Genomic DNA, 14,686 nt, shown 5'->3' with positions numbered 1-14,686 from the left:
ACAGAATATATAAAGTTCAGAATATGTTTAATGTTTTGTAGGCTCCTTAAGCCGACACTATACACACAGGGCCATTTCAGTCCACATGGCCCTTTCAGAGTCGGATGTTTATGTACTGTAGTGTGGTGTTATTTCACTACATTTGCAAGATTAACATTCCCCTATCAGCCGGGGGTCACTGTACTAATTGGTCATGATGTTCTGAAGGGATTCCAACACTTTTTCAGCCTTGTTGGTTTCAGGACTATTCAAAAGGCTAAGCAGGGTCCTCAAAGGCAGTCGCAACCTCAACATGGGCTGAGGAGAGTAAACTGACTGATCAGGTGAGACAAGCATGGTTTTCTTCTTTGAAAAACTACAAGTGAGGCCAAATGAAAAACATGAATAGGTTGAAATTCAGCTAACGTCTGTATCTTAGTGCAAAACAAACGTGTTTATATATATATTTTTGCAATCACACAAAAAACACAACCGTCATAGTTGGCCCCTTCATGATATACGGCGAGCAGTCATCCTCCGTGTCTACTTACTGTGGCTGTGACTGGGATCATAAAAAGGGAAGAAAATGAACTGACTCTGCATTCCGCCTTGTTGCTGATGACAGGCCCCAGGAGCGTTCTGGGCATGTGCAGGGATAAAGTGAGAGGGACTGATACAGCCGGGGCAGAACACAGATGAGACAGTGTCTTCGCTCTCACTGGCCATCCAGCCTTTGCTACAGTAACAGTAGCTTTTTTTCACCCACTGATATACAAACAAGCAGGTGCGTCAACACATACAAATACACACATGCAAACACAAATACACTTGACTGATGCATGTACATCCATGCATGCTCATCTACAAACAAATACATACAAAATAAACAAATATAATTCATAATGGATGATTTTAGTTCAGGAACGTCTGGAACACAGTTTGGTTCGTTAGGCAGCAGATGCCAACCATGCAAACCATCTGACCTGCTCTTAACTATCACCATGTGTCATTATAATAGAAAAGTACTGTTTCTTTAATTGTCTATTTAATTGTCAGCAAGTAGAGCAAATACATGTATAATACATAGAAAAAACATCAGGGTATGGTACAAAGTGTGCACATAATGTAGCCTATAACTATAATATTTTTCTTGAGGAAAAAGAGGTTCAGATGTTCACTGCATACCATACATAGTTCAGGACATTTTCACTTTTGCCCTCTCTCTAAAATAGTTCGTCTGTCTTGACCGACATGACATGGGTCACTGCATGCATTGTTGCCATGTTCATCATGTTAATGTTTCCTGAGTTTTTTCCCATGACGTTTCAAAAAAAGCTTGTAATGGACACCTTGCTCACATTCTATACAGTTATCCATAGTACCCAGAGGAATGTTGCATTTTGCGATGGCCTAGACTAGATTAAGTCTTAATTTAGTGCACAAACTGACACTTTTTATTTTGCCCTGCCCTTGCTCACACTTTAACGAATTCACTTGAAGTTTAAAGTATAAAATGTTACTTCACATATAGACTTACTTCGTGCAACATGACTGTAAATGACTGCACACATGTAGACCAAGCCTTTACTTCGTGTATCATGACTGTCATGAGCAATGACTACACACACACTCCACTCTCCATTTGCGCCCACACATTTGACAAGTGCGTAAAGCACGCCTACCGACACGTCTGATTGGACCCGAACAGCGAGGATCTGACATGAAAGCAACATGAGCAAGCGCTCATCCACTCCATAGCTTTGTAACTAGTTTGTATACATGAATATTTGTCAAACATTTACGGTTACATAAAGACGAAAGGAGAAACCCTAACCCTAACGAAAGAAGAAAGTGTTTTGGTAAGTGTACCCAAATAGCATATTAAGTCATATCTAGATTTTATTTGCAAGTCTTAGAAATTGTGCAGTGAATAAGTTAGATTTCAATAATCTTTTTCTATAATTTCTTGCTTTTTCCCCCCACGTATTAACCTATAATATATATTATATTTTGGTCGCCTAGTCGTTATTGTACTGATTTTTGAATGTCCTTTCAACGTTAAAACATTCGTGTAAAAATGACCCTTACGTAGCGTTAAATGTAGCCTTATCTCCAAACTACGATACAATGGATGAGTTTATTAACACGTCGTGTCCAATCCATTCCGTTATTTAAAGTGATTCGTATCCAAGGAGTTGAAATTGCATCGCGGTCTGACTTACAGACCAGCAGGTGCATGGCAGAAGTTTTCTAAGCCGCGACATATGTGCCTGGTCGATAAAGAACCTGGGTGTCTTACTCTAAACTCCCAAGAGCAGCTCCAATACACCACAATGCAAGGATATCCACCACCCAGCTGCAAACTTTTATTACATTGAATAGTTATAGCCTATTGCAGGCATCAACCCAGTTTGTGAAGCAATACTCTGATTGATTGGCATGTACATTATTTTTAACCACAAGACACCTGGACTTCATCAGTCACTAACTGTATATGCTGAGGCAAAGTGTTATTACAGCTCTATGTATGGCAGGCTTAAATTGCTTCTGCCTGGGGCCCCTGCTATCAACGGTTAGCTCCAGCCGTCCAGGTGTACAGGCTTCTCACAGTTACAGCATTGCGCGCTGATGAATGTACTGTTTGTTTGTGAGTGTTTCGGCTCTGTTGTGAGACTACTGTTCGGACTGGAGTCCTCCCTCTAGAAACACGCACACTCCAAACAAGGAATTACCTGTTCACCTTTTTTTTCTTTGGCAGGCTTTTAGAAATCTTACCAATAATGCCACCGTCGAAAAAAACGACTTAACGGCAGCCCGTTTTTATTTAACTTGTTTGTTGGAATTCCTGCATCTTTTTCGCTGACCTAGTGCAAGAAAAAACACGTCTGGTGCTCTGGCGTGTCTGCGTACACATCTGTCTATGTCACCGTGTGTGGATGATGGTCACACGTGTCACATGTAGGTAGAGTCATTGAAGAATGTCTAGTGTCACTTCAGCGTGATGTTGGCCCTGCCACACAAAGGTGCCTGTTATAACAGTATAGCTGTTTTTAGCTGTTTTTAACAGCCAAGATAGTTTTTATACATTTTAGAATGAACTGTTTGCTCTGAAATGGCTCGAGTAAGACAGCCAGGGGATTCCTGAGGGTTTAGTGAGTCTCTCTATTCTCCTTTTTTCTTTCACTTATATTCACAAACCAAGAGTTTGGGTTATAGCATTTAGGACCTTAAAAAGGTGAAAGGATGATTGTGGACATGCTCTCCTGCTTGTCTCTCTTCCAAGCATGTGGGAAACATGGCTTCCTAAACCATGCTTTGGAACTGACAGGCATAATGGATCCTGGTTGGGTCTGACAAGGGAGAGAGGTCATGGGGAGACGTGTTTGAGCTCTGCCCCATTCGTGTGCCATGCAGGTCTCTACAGTACAGTACAACTCAGGACCCAGCAGAAGTGGCCTTCCACTTGTAGACCCATAGCAGTGATTTACATGGGTATTTAGCAACGACATAGCAAGAAGTTCAATAGGAACAGTTGCAAGTTTGTTGTTCTCAATCGTAATATCTTTTGAAAACCAGAAGGTTGATTTTATGCTAAATAAGGCAAGCCTGCATACTTGGAATGGAAAATCTCACTATCAGAAGAACGAACAGTCTATCCCGTGTGAGAAAGGAAAGTAAAATCAATTCACTCTACAGTTTTCTCAGAGACTTTGGTGTCTTTAGAATTGCAGATCAAAGAAAGGGTTAGAATTAATTTCCACACAGTTTAATTCGGCCCTTGCTTTGAACTGCAGCTTGTCTCCCACAAAGCTCTCCTCAGGACTGGTGCTCTATCTTGGCCTTGTTGATGTGTGGGTGTTTAAAAGTCTGGTCTGTAAGCGGCCAGAGCTTGACATCAAACATCTCCTAATCGTCTAGAGAGAACTCTTGCAGAGGATGTGCTGCGAGATCTACGTCTGCCTATCTCATAGTTGGATACTGATCATGTATATTTTGCTCTTACAGTACTTAGACGTGGGAAAACAGAAAGTAACCGCCAACAGATTTATATAAAGTTGACCTGGTCTTGAACTGCACTTGAAAAAGGAAAAAACATCAGCCGGGGCTCAGATTCTAAGCAGGCGAAAGCAGCGGTTCTCATCCTGTGAATGTGAAAGCTTTGGTTGGTAATCTGTGAGCTTTGTCACAGTCCTGTATAAAGATGAAGGGTCTTGGAAAAAACCTCCCCTTCAAATCCCAATTAGCTCCCTTTGGCCTTTTAACTGTGTCCCAGTGTTGGTGGTGGCAGGAGTGGGATAGACCCAATTTGTGCTCCCTCACCCCCCTCCCTCCCCCCCCCACACACACACACACACACACACTCACACACTCCAACACACATGTAAGGGAGCCTTGCCAGCCATCCTTCAAAGGGGTTTACCTTTTAAACAAAAACTCGGACCAATAGAAAATAATTGGAAATTATTAATTATTTAACGATCACTTTAAAGCCTTGACCATTTACACTTGTGTAAGTGTAGGTTGTGTCCAATTGCCATCAGGTACATTGTAGTTGGGCACACCGTTAGCTACAGTAGCTTGCATCAAGTACAGAATGCCCTGTAGTGTAGTCCTCTTCAATGTCACTGTGGAACGTCAAGAAGCTGTTTCCATTCCCGTATCAACTCAGTTGGTATGTGGTCAGTGACGACATCCTGTCTAGCCGATAACTTTCCAAGTGAGGGTGGTTATCTATATAGACAGACCCTTTCTATGCAAGCCATTTCACAGCCAAAGCCATTTTTTTTTTCAAAATGTTTTGCAAATAGAGTGAATGGTCAGACATCAGTGCATGACTAAGCTGGCACTATGACCTGTATCACTGCACTGTGTCTATCCTTCTGGCTCTCTCTTTCACACATGTACTGTATATTGACTTAGAATGAATGCAGATTCAACAAATAATTGTGGACTTTTTTCGAAATTCATAAATCTATGATTTGGGTACACCAGCAAAGCAGTATAGTTGGCTCTGAGTCAGTCCCAGGATCTCTCTGTCTGAAGGGAGGAGTGCCCATTCACAGGCTGTTGTTGACCTGGAGTATCACATTGCGTGGATTGCCTTTCCCACCTGGCTGTGGTGGAGAAGCTGTCCCGATGTAAGAGCAATGTAGGGGAAAGGCCGATGACATGGTCAATTAGAATTAAAATGGCTTCTACTAAACTGTGGCTGTAGTTTTTTTACCGTGTTTGTTTGCTTTTAACGGGGATCATGTTTAGTGTCAGTTCCATGTGGATGTCTCTCTCTCTCTACTCAGAGGAATAGTTGACAGATTTGGACTGAAATGATAGTGTCAGACACCATACAGTTTGACTGTTTTCCTGATCATCTGAGTAGTTACAGTACGAGTCCTACCTCGACGTGTGATTACTGGCAGACGGCCAGAGGAATGAGGAACAGACAGGCAGAGGGGAGGAGGGCAGGCGGGGGGGGGGGGGGGGGGGTGAAAGTGGTTTCTAAGCTGTATCCTGTGTATAGGAAAGGAAGCACAATTGCTCCAAATCTAGTAATTACCTCAGCCATTTCCTGCCACCAGGCATCTATCAACCTGTCTTAAATCTGTACTGAATAAAATGTTGTTTTTTTTTACCTAACACACACCACTGCAGTTTTAATTTACAAAGGAATGCATCAAGGTAATACAAAGTTGATGACGGATATGTTCATAGCTTTCAGGGCTGGCAGTAGAATTGAAAGAAGAAATGATTGAAGTTTCCATCCCAAGTATTTATGGTGAGCATGCTTGGAAATAAATAACAACACGTTGGCACATGCAACTTCTACCACTCCTACAGTTGTATAGACACACTCATCACCCAAGGGCTTGCGAAATACCAGATTACCACATTTTGTGCATTCATGAATGAAGTAGAGGACAGGTATTGTGAAGTGAAATTAAGGAAAACCTGGTAATAAGACAACAAATCTTGCAAAAATACATACCTTACTAAGTAAGGTGGGTTGAACAAACCAGTCATCCCGGAACTTTTGTCAGTATACTGTAGTTCAAACTGTCATGTTGCATTAAAATGCAATACCTCATAGAGCATTAAACTATTATTTTTATATTGTTTTTTCGTTTTGGGTTCAAATCTTAAAGTAACACTATTATACAAGAGCTTTCAGTTAAGCTCAGAGGAAGAAGTAAACAACACAGTTTGGTTGTAGTTTCACACGACAAAAAAAGACCCAATAACACATTTGCCATGAGAAGTGGCATGCTGATAAACTATTCAGAGGAACAAGGATCCTTCCTTTTGGGGGCTTTTAATTATATAGAGGCAGATGGAAAGATCCAGTTCATGTTGAATGGAGACATGATGCTGAATTGTCAAGGCAATACTAGCTCACTTCAGATCCTTTTAGACTAGAATGTACAAGTTGTCACAAGACGTTACATCCTTGTGGTTGGAAACCATTGAACATCTCAAATGGTATTTGGGACTATGGAAGTATGTACAAACCAAGATTTATAAAGTAGGCGGGTTTATGCGTGACTTTATTCGACCTCTTCACTCATTCCTTTATGATGGCTTCTCTGCTTAGGCATTTTCATTTGTAAGTAAAAACAACATCATTGAATGAAATTACTTTGTTGGGCCACCCCCCCCCCCCTTCCCCTCTTTCTGGGGGCTTTACTCACGGGGTAGTGGTCCTATTCATCAGGGGCAACAGTATGGAAGGAGAGCAGGTCTAGAGAGGGGCCACCTCCCTATAATATGCTGAGCTGCCATTTTGTTCCAGACTGGTACAGTACAACCAGGGTCAGAGCTAAATGGCTTGTCAGCTAATACCAATCTAGTCTCTGTATTTCCTCATTGACGACTCATCCAGAAAACCCAGGGGGCCGAGAGGGTCAAAAGGCCTGTGGATAAAAATGCCTCTTTACATCCTGGGAAGTGCAAGGTTCAATGTTTCCTTAAAAGATAAGTAATGAACCAGGTCTTCTGCTCTATTTGTCTTCCATCAAGCCTGAAGATAAAAGCCTACAGAAGTATTTTGCTGGAAGACTAACTAGGGGGTTGACATGACCTTTCTTTAATTAGAGACTAACACAGCATGGCTGAGATGAACAGCTGATCACCAAGGTGAACAAATCAATCTTGTATGTTTAATTTATTCATGTCCCCACCCTACTGGGTTTGTATCTGGTGTGCTGTTGAATATGTGAGTTAAAGATCAAGTTATTTCCCTCTCTCTTGACAGCTTGCTGGATGTTTTTTTCTGAAGACGCTGCTGGCCAATCCGACACCTGCATGTGGAGGGTCTCAACCAACCATGGAGGCCTGGCCAACAGTGGCCCGGGTCCTGCTGCTGGCACTCCTCGCTGATTGGCCAAAAAGTGCCCAGTCACGTGATTTTACAGTGAAAGACATCATCCTGCTCCATCCATCATGTACAGTATATTGCATAACTTCCATACTGTCTTTATATTTATGTTATAATACCCATGTTCCTCTCAATAAAACATGCAAAGGCACCCCATTCATTCATCATCACTAGGGGGCACTTGTCCACAACAGCATCATCCAGCCACAGTCCACAGTGGCAAAATACTGGGTCATAGTTTGTTTGTCCGAGGGGTTCAAATGGAAACTTCCCAAGTCTGTCTTGCATAAAGCGAGAGCAGTGGAGCTTAATTGCAGAGTGTTGTCAATTACATCCATCCCTGAAAGGTCATAGCCCCAGTGAGAATGGTCCTGAATCACACCATTGTCTCTTAATTCTGTCTGTATTGAGGATAGTATACTGTATGTCTGCCAGAGTACATGAGACCGCTCTCTGGCCCTCCGCCTCTTGGCTCAAACCAGTCTGATAAAGCTGGCTTGGCGGCGCGTGAGAGGTATGTAAATCCACAGATTAAGGGCTAAAACAACCTGACACTCGCTCAGAGAGACAAGCATGTAGGAGGGCGGCCATCGCACCAATAGCCCCCTTCCCCCAACAGGCCCCTGCAGTCACATATGAAATCTCAAAGGTCTTTTACTTAGACTTTATTAAGCCCAATCTGCCTCTAACATCAGGAGAGTCAGAGGAATCGCTAGGATCAGGTTCACAGCTCTGGATTTCATAGGGATGGAGGGTTGGGGGGGGGGGGGGTGGAATACCTCTAGAAGTGTGCGTACATTTGGGCCCCAGGCTAACCATATACGGAGTATAGAGTGACCTTCGCTGGGGCTTGGATATGGAGGATTAGTAGAGGGGCAGGGAGGGCTGGGTGGGGGGGGGGTAACGGTGAGGAGGAGGGAGAGGTGGTGGTCATGACTGCGTCTGTGCCCCACATGACTGACAGGATTTGTTCTGTGAGTGAAGTTTGCGTGACCCCCAGACCTATAGCTGTTGTGGATGGAGAGGCCTGTTCTTGTTCATGTAATAGCTGCCAATGGGAACAGCAAACAGACCGCCGCAGATCACAACAGATGGTTTTTCTAAAGAGTTTTAGGACGATGTAGACAGCGGAATTGATTGTTTGATACTGTGTGCAAACAACGCATCTTTAGAAAATATTTTATGTAAGTGGATGGTGTTCTCTATGTCTTTATTTGTATCCCCGTTGAATGAATGACGTGTCCATTTTTTTTGATGCGTTGACAGTTTTATGTGCCATAGTTAGGCTTTTGGACCGTGCAGCTAATTAGATGGATGTAGGACATGGGGTTGAGTTACACTTCTCATTTATTTAGCAGACACTTTTATCTTAAGTGGCGTACAACTGATTACATGTAGTTAAAGCCATTGTTATTCCATGTTGTGCAAACTGAAAAAGAAGTTCTTCTTTTCTCTGCATAGCAACACCTCATCCCGGTGGATTCAAATGCTTCACATGCAAAGACTCTGCAGATAACTATGAGTGTAACCGCTGGGCACCAGACATGTACTGTCCTCGAGGTAAGGCCCACAGTCAGCCTGCTTTGTACCTGTACACCCTCCTCCAGACCACAACTAGAAATGACCCGACTCCTCACCTTTTATCCATCCAACAAAGCACAAGATTAGGTCAGAAACTTCACAGATTGTATGAATGATTATGCCTTCTTGCTTCTGGTAGTTGACTATGCATCCAAAACAGTGTCCGTTCAGTATCAGATTCAAAATTATTTCCAGGTATCTGGAAATCACGGTTTCTTCTATACTTTTCACTCAGCCAATTCAGTGATACTCCCTCATTCCTAGTTACACTTAAAGACCTGGTTAAAGTCATACAAAAAGAACACTTCCTTTGACAGAAACACGGTACTGCTACACACTCCACATGATGGACGTCCAGGGGGACAGCGTGTCGGTGACCAAGCGCTGTGTGGCTCTGGAGGACTGTCTGTCCACCGGCTGCACAGAAGTCAACAGCGACGGCTACCAGGTGAGAAACCCCACCCACCACTCATAAAGAGACACACATGCTTTGAGTAAGAGAACTTCCAACTGAAATATTCACAACTAACCACCATATAGTTGTATTAAACCTACTGTCATTGCAGGGTTTTTTAACAGCATTCTATGCCGGTGGGGTTACATTATTTAGACAAGGACAGAAAGCGAGTTACTGACTTGGATGCTGGTTTTAGGTCTGCATCTCTTGTTGCGAAGGAAACATTTGCAACCTGCAGTTGCCGAGAAACAAGACGGGTGCAGTATTCTCCACCTCCTCCCCGCTCCGAAGCGCCACCCTGCAGCTCACCAGCACCTGGCTGCTCACTGGCTCTGTCGTTGCAAACCTCCTCAGCATTACACTAGCCAGCCACGCATGACAATGCCAAGGCTTCAACAGTAGCCATGAGCCTAACAGGACATGTGGCTGTATGTAGAGGTCTAAGATCTCCTATTATTATCTCTTATGTTGTGTAATTTATTTAATGTTTACTGTACCGGAGCAGTATTAATTCATAGATCCACACATATAGGATGTCATTGTTTATTTTTCTTTCATCTTTACTTTTTTCAGAGTTTACTAGGCTATTGGCAAAGAATGACCTTAAAGATAACATAGTACCAGTAAATACCACATAGCTGAATGTTAATTAGGTTAGCAAAAACACGATTCAAACTTAAAGGGACATCAGTAAGTAAGAAAATGTTTTCATACTTGCGTGCTCTTTCCCAACTAGGTGCATAAATGAAAGTTTGGGATTGGATTCCATCTTGAAATTTGATGTTCACAAGTCTACTGTTATGGTAATTTATTGTACTCTGCAGCATGTACATAGAAAGTATTTATTTTTATATGAATTTTGTGGATACAATTTGTTGCTTTGAACTATTATATAGGTTGTATAATTAATGTTTTTTGATGAAATAGTATGAGAAAACTAAAACTAGTTTGTGGACAGAGACGAAGAGTTTTATTTTGCTGTATATCTGTTTCGTCCAATTAAAACATTGGCTGGCACTTTGTTTGATTGCCTACACAGTACACGTCTAGTTTTCAAAATGGCATGTGTGCTGGTGAACTGTTATGCGAAAGTGAATATAAGAAAGAAAAAGAGAAAAAATAAATAAAAGCATGCTGAGCTCAGCTCCCCTCTGACCCAATGGGCCCAGGGGTTGTGAGCTTGTGTAGTAATGCAGGACGTGGGAGTAAGAAAACACACTTCTTCCTCCTTTTATTCCAAGCACTAAAAAGATTATGCCTTTCAAGGGCTTTAAATCCTGGATGTGTAATATGAAGTCCTTGAGAAGGGGATTGTTCTTGTTTAGCAGGGTGTTAATTTATCTCTCTGGCCAAGGCTTTCTGAAAGTCTGAGAAGTATTCTCAGATAAGATCCCACCCTCCATGCCTCTGTTGACCACCTACTGGAAAATAAAACGTTTATTTTCTCCTATTCTCTTTTAAAAAAAAAAACTTTGGTCCACCATACCAAATTCTTATTTATTTAAATTTCAGGGACATTTGTAAAGAATCCATGTTACAACTCAAATAACACTCCTCCAGGTCTGACACTGGCAGGAACATCTTAGCCTCCAAATTTATCTTAAAATCTCAATTTGGATTACCCATATTGTTGTTTTAATATTAGCCTCACAAACAGGTTCTCATATATCTTGTGTAATTTCATTAAATTACTCCAGTGAAAAGCTTTTCAGGATTACAGGATTATCCAATGCTGTATACAAATTCAATATCTGTATATTACTGTGTACGACAATGCACTTCTTGTAGTCTGTGCCAGGTTTATAGAGTAAAATAATCCTGAGAACTACCACAGCTCTGCATACCAACTGTGAACAGGTCCTCATGTCATTCCTAACACTGACACTATTTTCCTCCATTCTGGCACAAGCAGACAATGCTGTTGAAAACGTGCATCACAACAACAGGTCATATATCTCTTGACATAGTGTTAGTGAAATGTGAAAAATCCATGATCATGATGAACTTGCATATAAGTAGTGTTGGCTCTTACTGAAAGTAGCCTGGTGTTTATCAAATGTAGTTCAATGGATTATTCTCATTTGTTAACCATAGCTGCCAAAGGAAACTTCATGAATCAAGTGTTAATGACATCACATGAGTCAACATAGTACCCCACCTTACCTGCTACTTAGTACATAGTTGAGTGACACAGTTCTTGATGCCTTAGTTGTATATAGTATATAGACAACCTTTGGGCATCCTAAAAGACACTTCCTGTGCATGTGTCGTCAATGCAACAGGTAGGTGGGTTTCTGTTCCAGACTTGTCCTAGGTGCATAAGGACAGTCTTTGTACACTCATATTGGGATTTGCAATTAAAAAGAAGCTAGTTTCCAGTTCCAAGTCCATGAGTGTGACCTTGCAGCCTCTCCATAACATGACTATTGGTAGGTGCGTTAGTAAAAACAGTTCCTACAAACACGGGAGTTCCTCTCAGGACGTGGTTGATGACTTTGCAGGAGCCCTGGTTCTCAATATTGAAGCCCAGGTGGACCCACTGATCCTCTGATGCCAGGATGGCGTGGCTGGACTGAGATCCAAAAAACTGTGAGGGGGAAGAGGGACAGGAATGCTTTACTGATCACCCCAGAGGCCATGGAGCCTGTAGATAGCACAATGAGGACGTGGGAGTCAGGTGGCTGAGCGGTAAGGGAATCGGGCTAGTAATTTGAAGGTTGCCAGTTTTGATTCCCGGCCGTGCAAAATGACGTTGTGTCCTTGGGCAAGGCACTTCACCCTATTTGACTCTGGGGAATGTCACTGTACTTACTGTAAGTCGCTCTGGATAAGAGCGTCTACTAATTAACCAAATGCACAATGATCACTGGGTCTGTACCTAACATGATGCAGAGCGACAGGTAAAACGGGATAGGCAAGAATGAAAGACCAAACACCAGCTAGATACTCACAGCTTCTCCAGATGAGGGGTTGATGAAGTCAGCCCAGAACCCCGCGGTCCACAGGGTGAAGCACATCTCCTTAGCACCACTGACAAACTGTCAAAAGTCATATAAGTATGAGTCAGAATTGAGAACTGGAGCTAACTCGGTAAGAAAAACGTTCTGGCGCTGGTACTCACTTTTTGCAACATCTGTTTGTCTTCGTCTGTTTCTTCACACGGCGTGTCTCGGTGAGTCACAGTGACCACGGTTATGGCATTGGCGGGGGCTGCTGGGAAATATGACTCAAAGTCTGACGTGAAAAGAGAAGAGTTGCAAACATATTAGTCGTTACACCAGCTCATTGGTAGCCTTTCTGGACATTGACACAAAAATGTTTTGATAAGAGCCTGTTTGCACAGGCTCTTATCACCCTCTAGTGGACACAAACTATAAAACATTCTGTACTCAAATGTATTAAGAAAAAGGAGAATACAACTTTTGGATTTGGCTAGTTAGCATTAAGCACCTTTCTTTAGCAGCTCTGGACAGGATTGTATTGAGCAGTCCACGTTTGAATGATCAAAATACTGCTCCGCCTTGCGAACTCTCGCTGCTAATATGTGACCCTCTTTAACCTGAAAGGAAACAACAACTGTGAGTGTTCAAGAAATACACTGTTAAAGTACCTGTAACAATACTTAAAGGCAATATTCTTTCAAGGATGATGATATTTTTTCATCTACCTGGAACTCACTGATGATCTGAGCCAGGACAAACTCGTGCCTCTCAGAGCTGGTTGGGGTAGTGAGGACGTCGGGTACTGTCCTGTGGACGGGGCCTCTCCGCTGGTCCGCAGTACCCTCCAGGTGACAGTCAAAGCCCACATTGCCTGGCAGCTGGAATCGTTGGTCCTGAGGGCCAAACGGCCCCATGCTTTCATCGGGCCACACGGTTCTAGTCCCTAGGGGGGCCAACATGTACATTGACAATGAGTTGAAGTATCATTTTGGAAAACTAAAAGATGAATATTTGGGAGAGAACGCCTAAGTTATAATATTACATTACAACACACACCTAGAATTAATAACGGCTGTTCGTTTGGAACATTCCTCACAACATAGATCTGGATCTGCAACTTGAAGAATATAGCACCTGAAGTACCTGAGTCTGTGTGTGATACAGCTATGTAGGGCTCGTCAGAGCTCGTGGCAGAAAACGTTCTGATCCGTGCGACCCGGAAGGCTGTCAGTGCCTGGCGTCCAGCAGTGTGAGTCAGGACCTGCCTGGCTCGACCACAGATCACCTGCATAGGGACAGCTGCCATTAAGTACCAAAACCACCTGGATCCTGTAACCACATCCCGTGTGATGATGTTAAGTGTACTCTTTAACTTACACTAGTCATCCTGATCCCTCCTTAGCGCTTTAATCCTTTGAAGACCTGGGAAACACAGTACAGCTGTGGTGATGCTGTGTATGACCCTTGCAAAAATGTTTTAATTTTGCCTACTCGCTTTAACTACGAGGAACTGAAAGAGAATATGATTAAACCTAAACAGCGTTAGGCTTATTTTTCAGATTATATAACTCGCCATCTGGTTAGCTAGGCTACATGTTACGTTACAGTCAGTAGGCCTGGACATTTGAAGAATTGTACGTTTCAAAACATTTGCATGTAGCACCATCGAAATAGTACAAGATTAGCAGTTACAATATTTGAATAACGTTGGTTGTCTTGACGCAGGAGACACGCATATAACACATAACGTCTGCTAGCTGTAGACTATTTATCTACCCAGGCTGATCAACAGCAAGCTAACAGCTGACAGCTAGCTAGCGAACCAAACTAGCTTGTTTTTGTTTTGATTTGTCACTTTCACTACTGTATGTGAGTAGTCATGGGTAACATTTTAAATGTCCAAAAAGCATTCAACCACAACACAATCCCAGTTATTTGTTTTAATTGTGTCATTACATTTATTTTTACAAAATGCATTTTCTATAAAAGAACATTTTGTTCTTACCTAACAGCTCTCCACTTGCACGTACACACCACACACCCGTCACCCATATGCGCGTTCTCAACATGACGATATGCAACGAGGGACAAACCGTACTGCCTCATGAACTCTGTCTATTATCTTACGCCGCTAAATGTCAGTATATCCCCAGAAATAGAATTGCACTTCTCAAACGACGATTGGATAAGCCAATAGTTACCGTCGCCTACTTTCAAAGTGAGATCATCTTAAAAATGAATATTTATTTTTCAGCTACACTTAACATTTGAAACATGAATTTAGTGTAGACAACAAATTATTTGTTTTTTGCTAGTTAACCCCTGGGATTCAACAGCTATTTAAGATCCCTTGATTAA

General features: G+C 42.3%; 2 protein-coding genes across 2 annotated transcripts; one reads left to right on the top strand and one right to left on the bottom strand.

Moving 5' to 3' along the window:
- The first annotated feature begins 1,685 nt into the window (after window positions 1–1,685).
- Window positions 1,686–10,546, top strand: LOC146260853 (ly6/PLAUR domain-containing protein 6-like). The gene is made up of 5 exons (XM_084668340.1): window positions 1,686–1,838; window positions 7,226–7,415; window positions 8,810–8,908; window positions 9,247–9,377; window positions 9,583–10,546. Exons 2-5 carry the CDS (start codon window positions 7,298–7,300, stop codon window positions 9,763–9,765), a joined length of 531 nt encoding a protein of 176 aa, XP_084524466.1. The 5' UTR covers window positions 1,686–1,838; window positions 7,226–7,297; the 3' UTR covers window positions 9,766–10,546.
- Window positions 10,547–10,857: 311 nt separating this feature from the next.
- On the bottom strand, window positions 10,858–14,418 carry mmadhca (metabolism of cobalamin associated Da). Its single transcript, XM_084668339.1, has 8 exons — window positions 14,334–14,418; window positions 13,706–13,750; window positions 13,472–13,613; window positions 13,054–13,271; window positions 12,837–12,945; window positions 12,508–12,620; window positions 12,338–12,424; window positions 10,858–11,973 (listed from the first exon to the last, which is right to left on the bottom strand). The coding sequence occupies exons 2-8, from the start codon at window positions 13,712–13,714 to the stop codon at window positions 11,755–11,757; spliced, it is 897 nt and encodes a 298-aa protein (XP_084524465.1). The 5' UTR covers window positions 13,715–13,750; window positions 14,334–14,418; the 3' UTR covers window positions 10,858–11,754.
- Window positions 14,419–14,686: the final 268 nt, after the last annotated feature.

This window comes from Hypomesus nipponensis, chromosome 12 (genome assembly GCF_054491055.1).
Source record: "Hypomesus nipponensis isolate SF chromosome 12, ASM5449105v1, whole genome shotgun sequence".
Classification (NCBI taxonomy): Eukaryota; Metazoa; Chordata; class Actinopteri; order Osmeriformes; family Osmeridae; genus Hypomesus; species Hypomesus nipponensis.
This window is presented reverse-complemented; position numbering and strand designations above follow the sequence as displayed.

Bases quoted from the DNA above. Each gene is read 5' to 3' on its own strand.
- LOC146260853 (XM_084668340.1), top strand. From the start codon at position 7,298: ATGGAGGCCTGGCCAACAGTGGCCCGGGTCCTGCTGCTGGCACTCCTC. The intron at 7,416-8,809 runs GTACAGTATATT...TTCTCTGCATAG, and splicing joins CATCCTGCTCCATCCATCAT to CAACACCTCATCCCGGTGGA. The intron at 9,378-9,582 runs GTGAGAAACCCC...TGCTGGTTTTAG, and splicing joins TCAACAGCGACGGCTACCAG to GTCTGCATCTCTTGTTGCGA.
- mmadhca (XM_084668339.1), bottom strand. The intron at 12,621-12,836 runs GTGCTTAATGCT...TTTTCACGTCAG, and splicing joins TCCAGAGCTGCTAAAGAAAG to ACTTTGAGTCATATTTCCCA. The intron at 12,425-12,507 runs GTGAGTACCAGC...GACTTTTGACAG, and splicing joins ACAAACAGATGTTGCAAAAA to TTTGTCAGTGGTGCTAAGGA.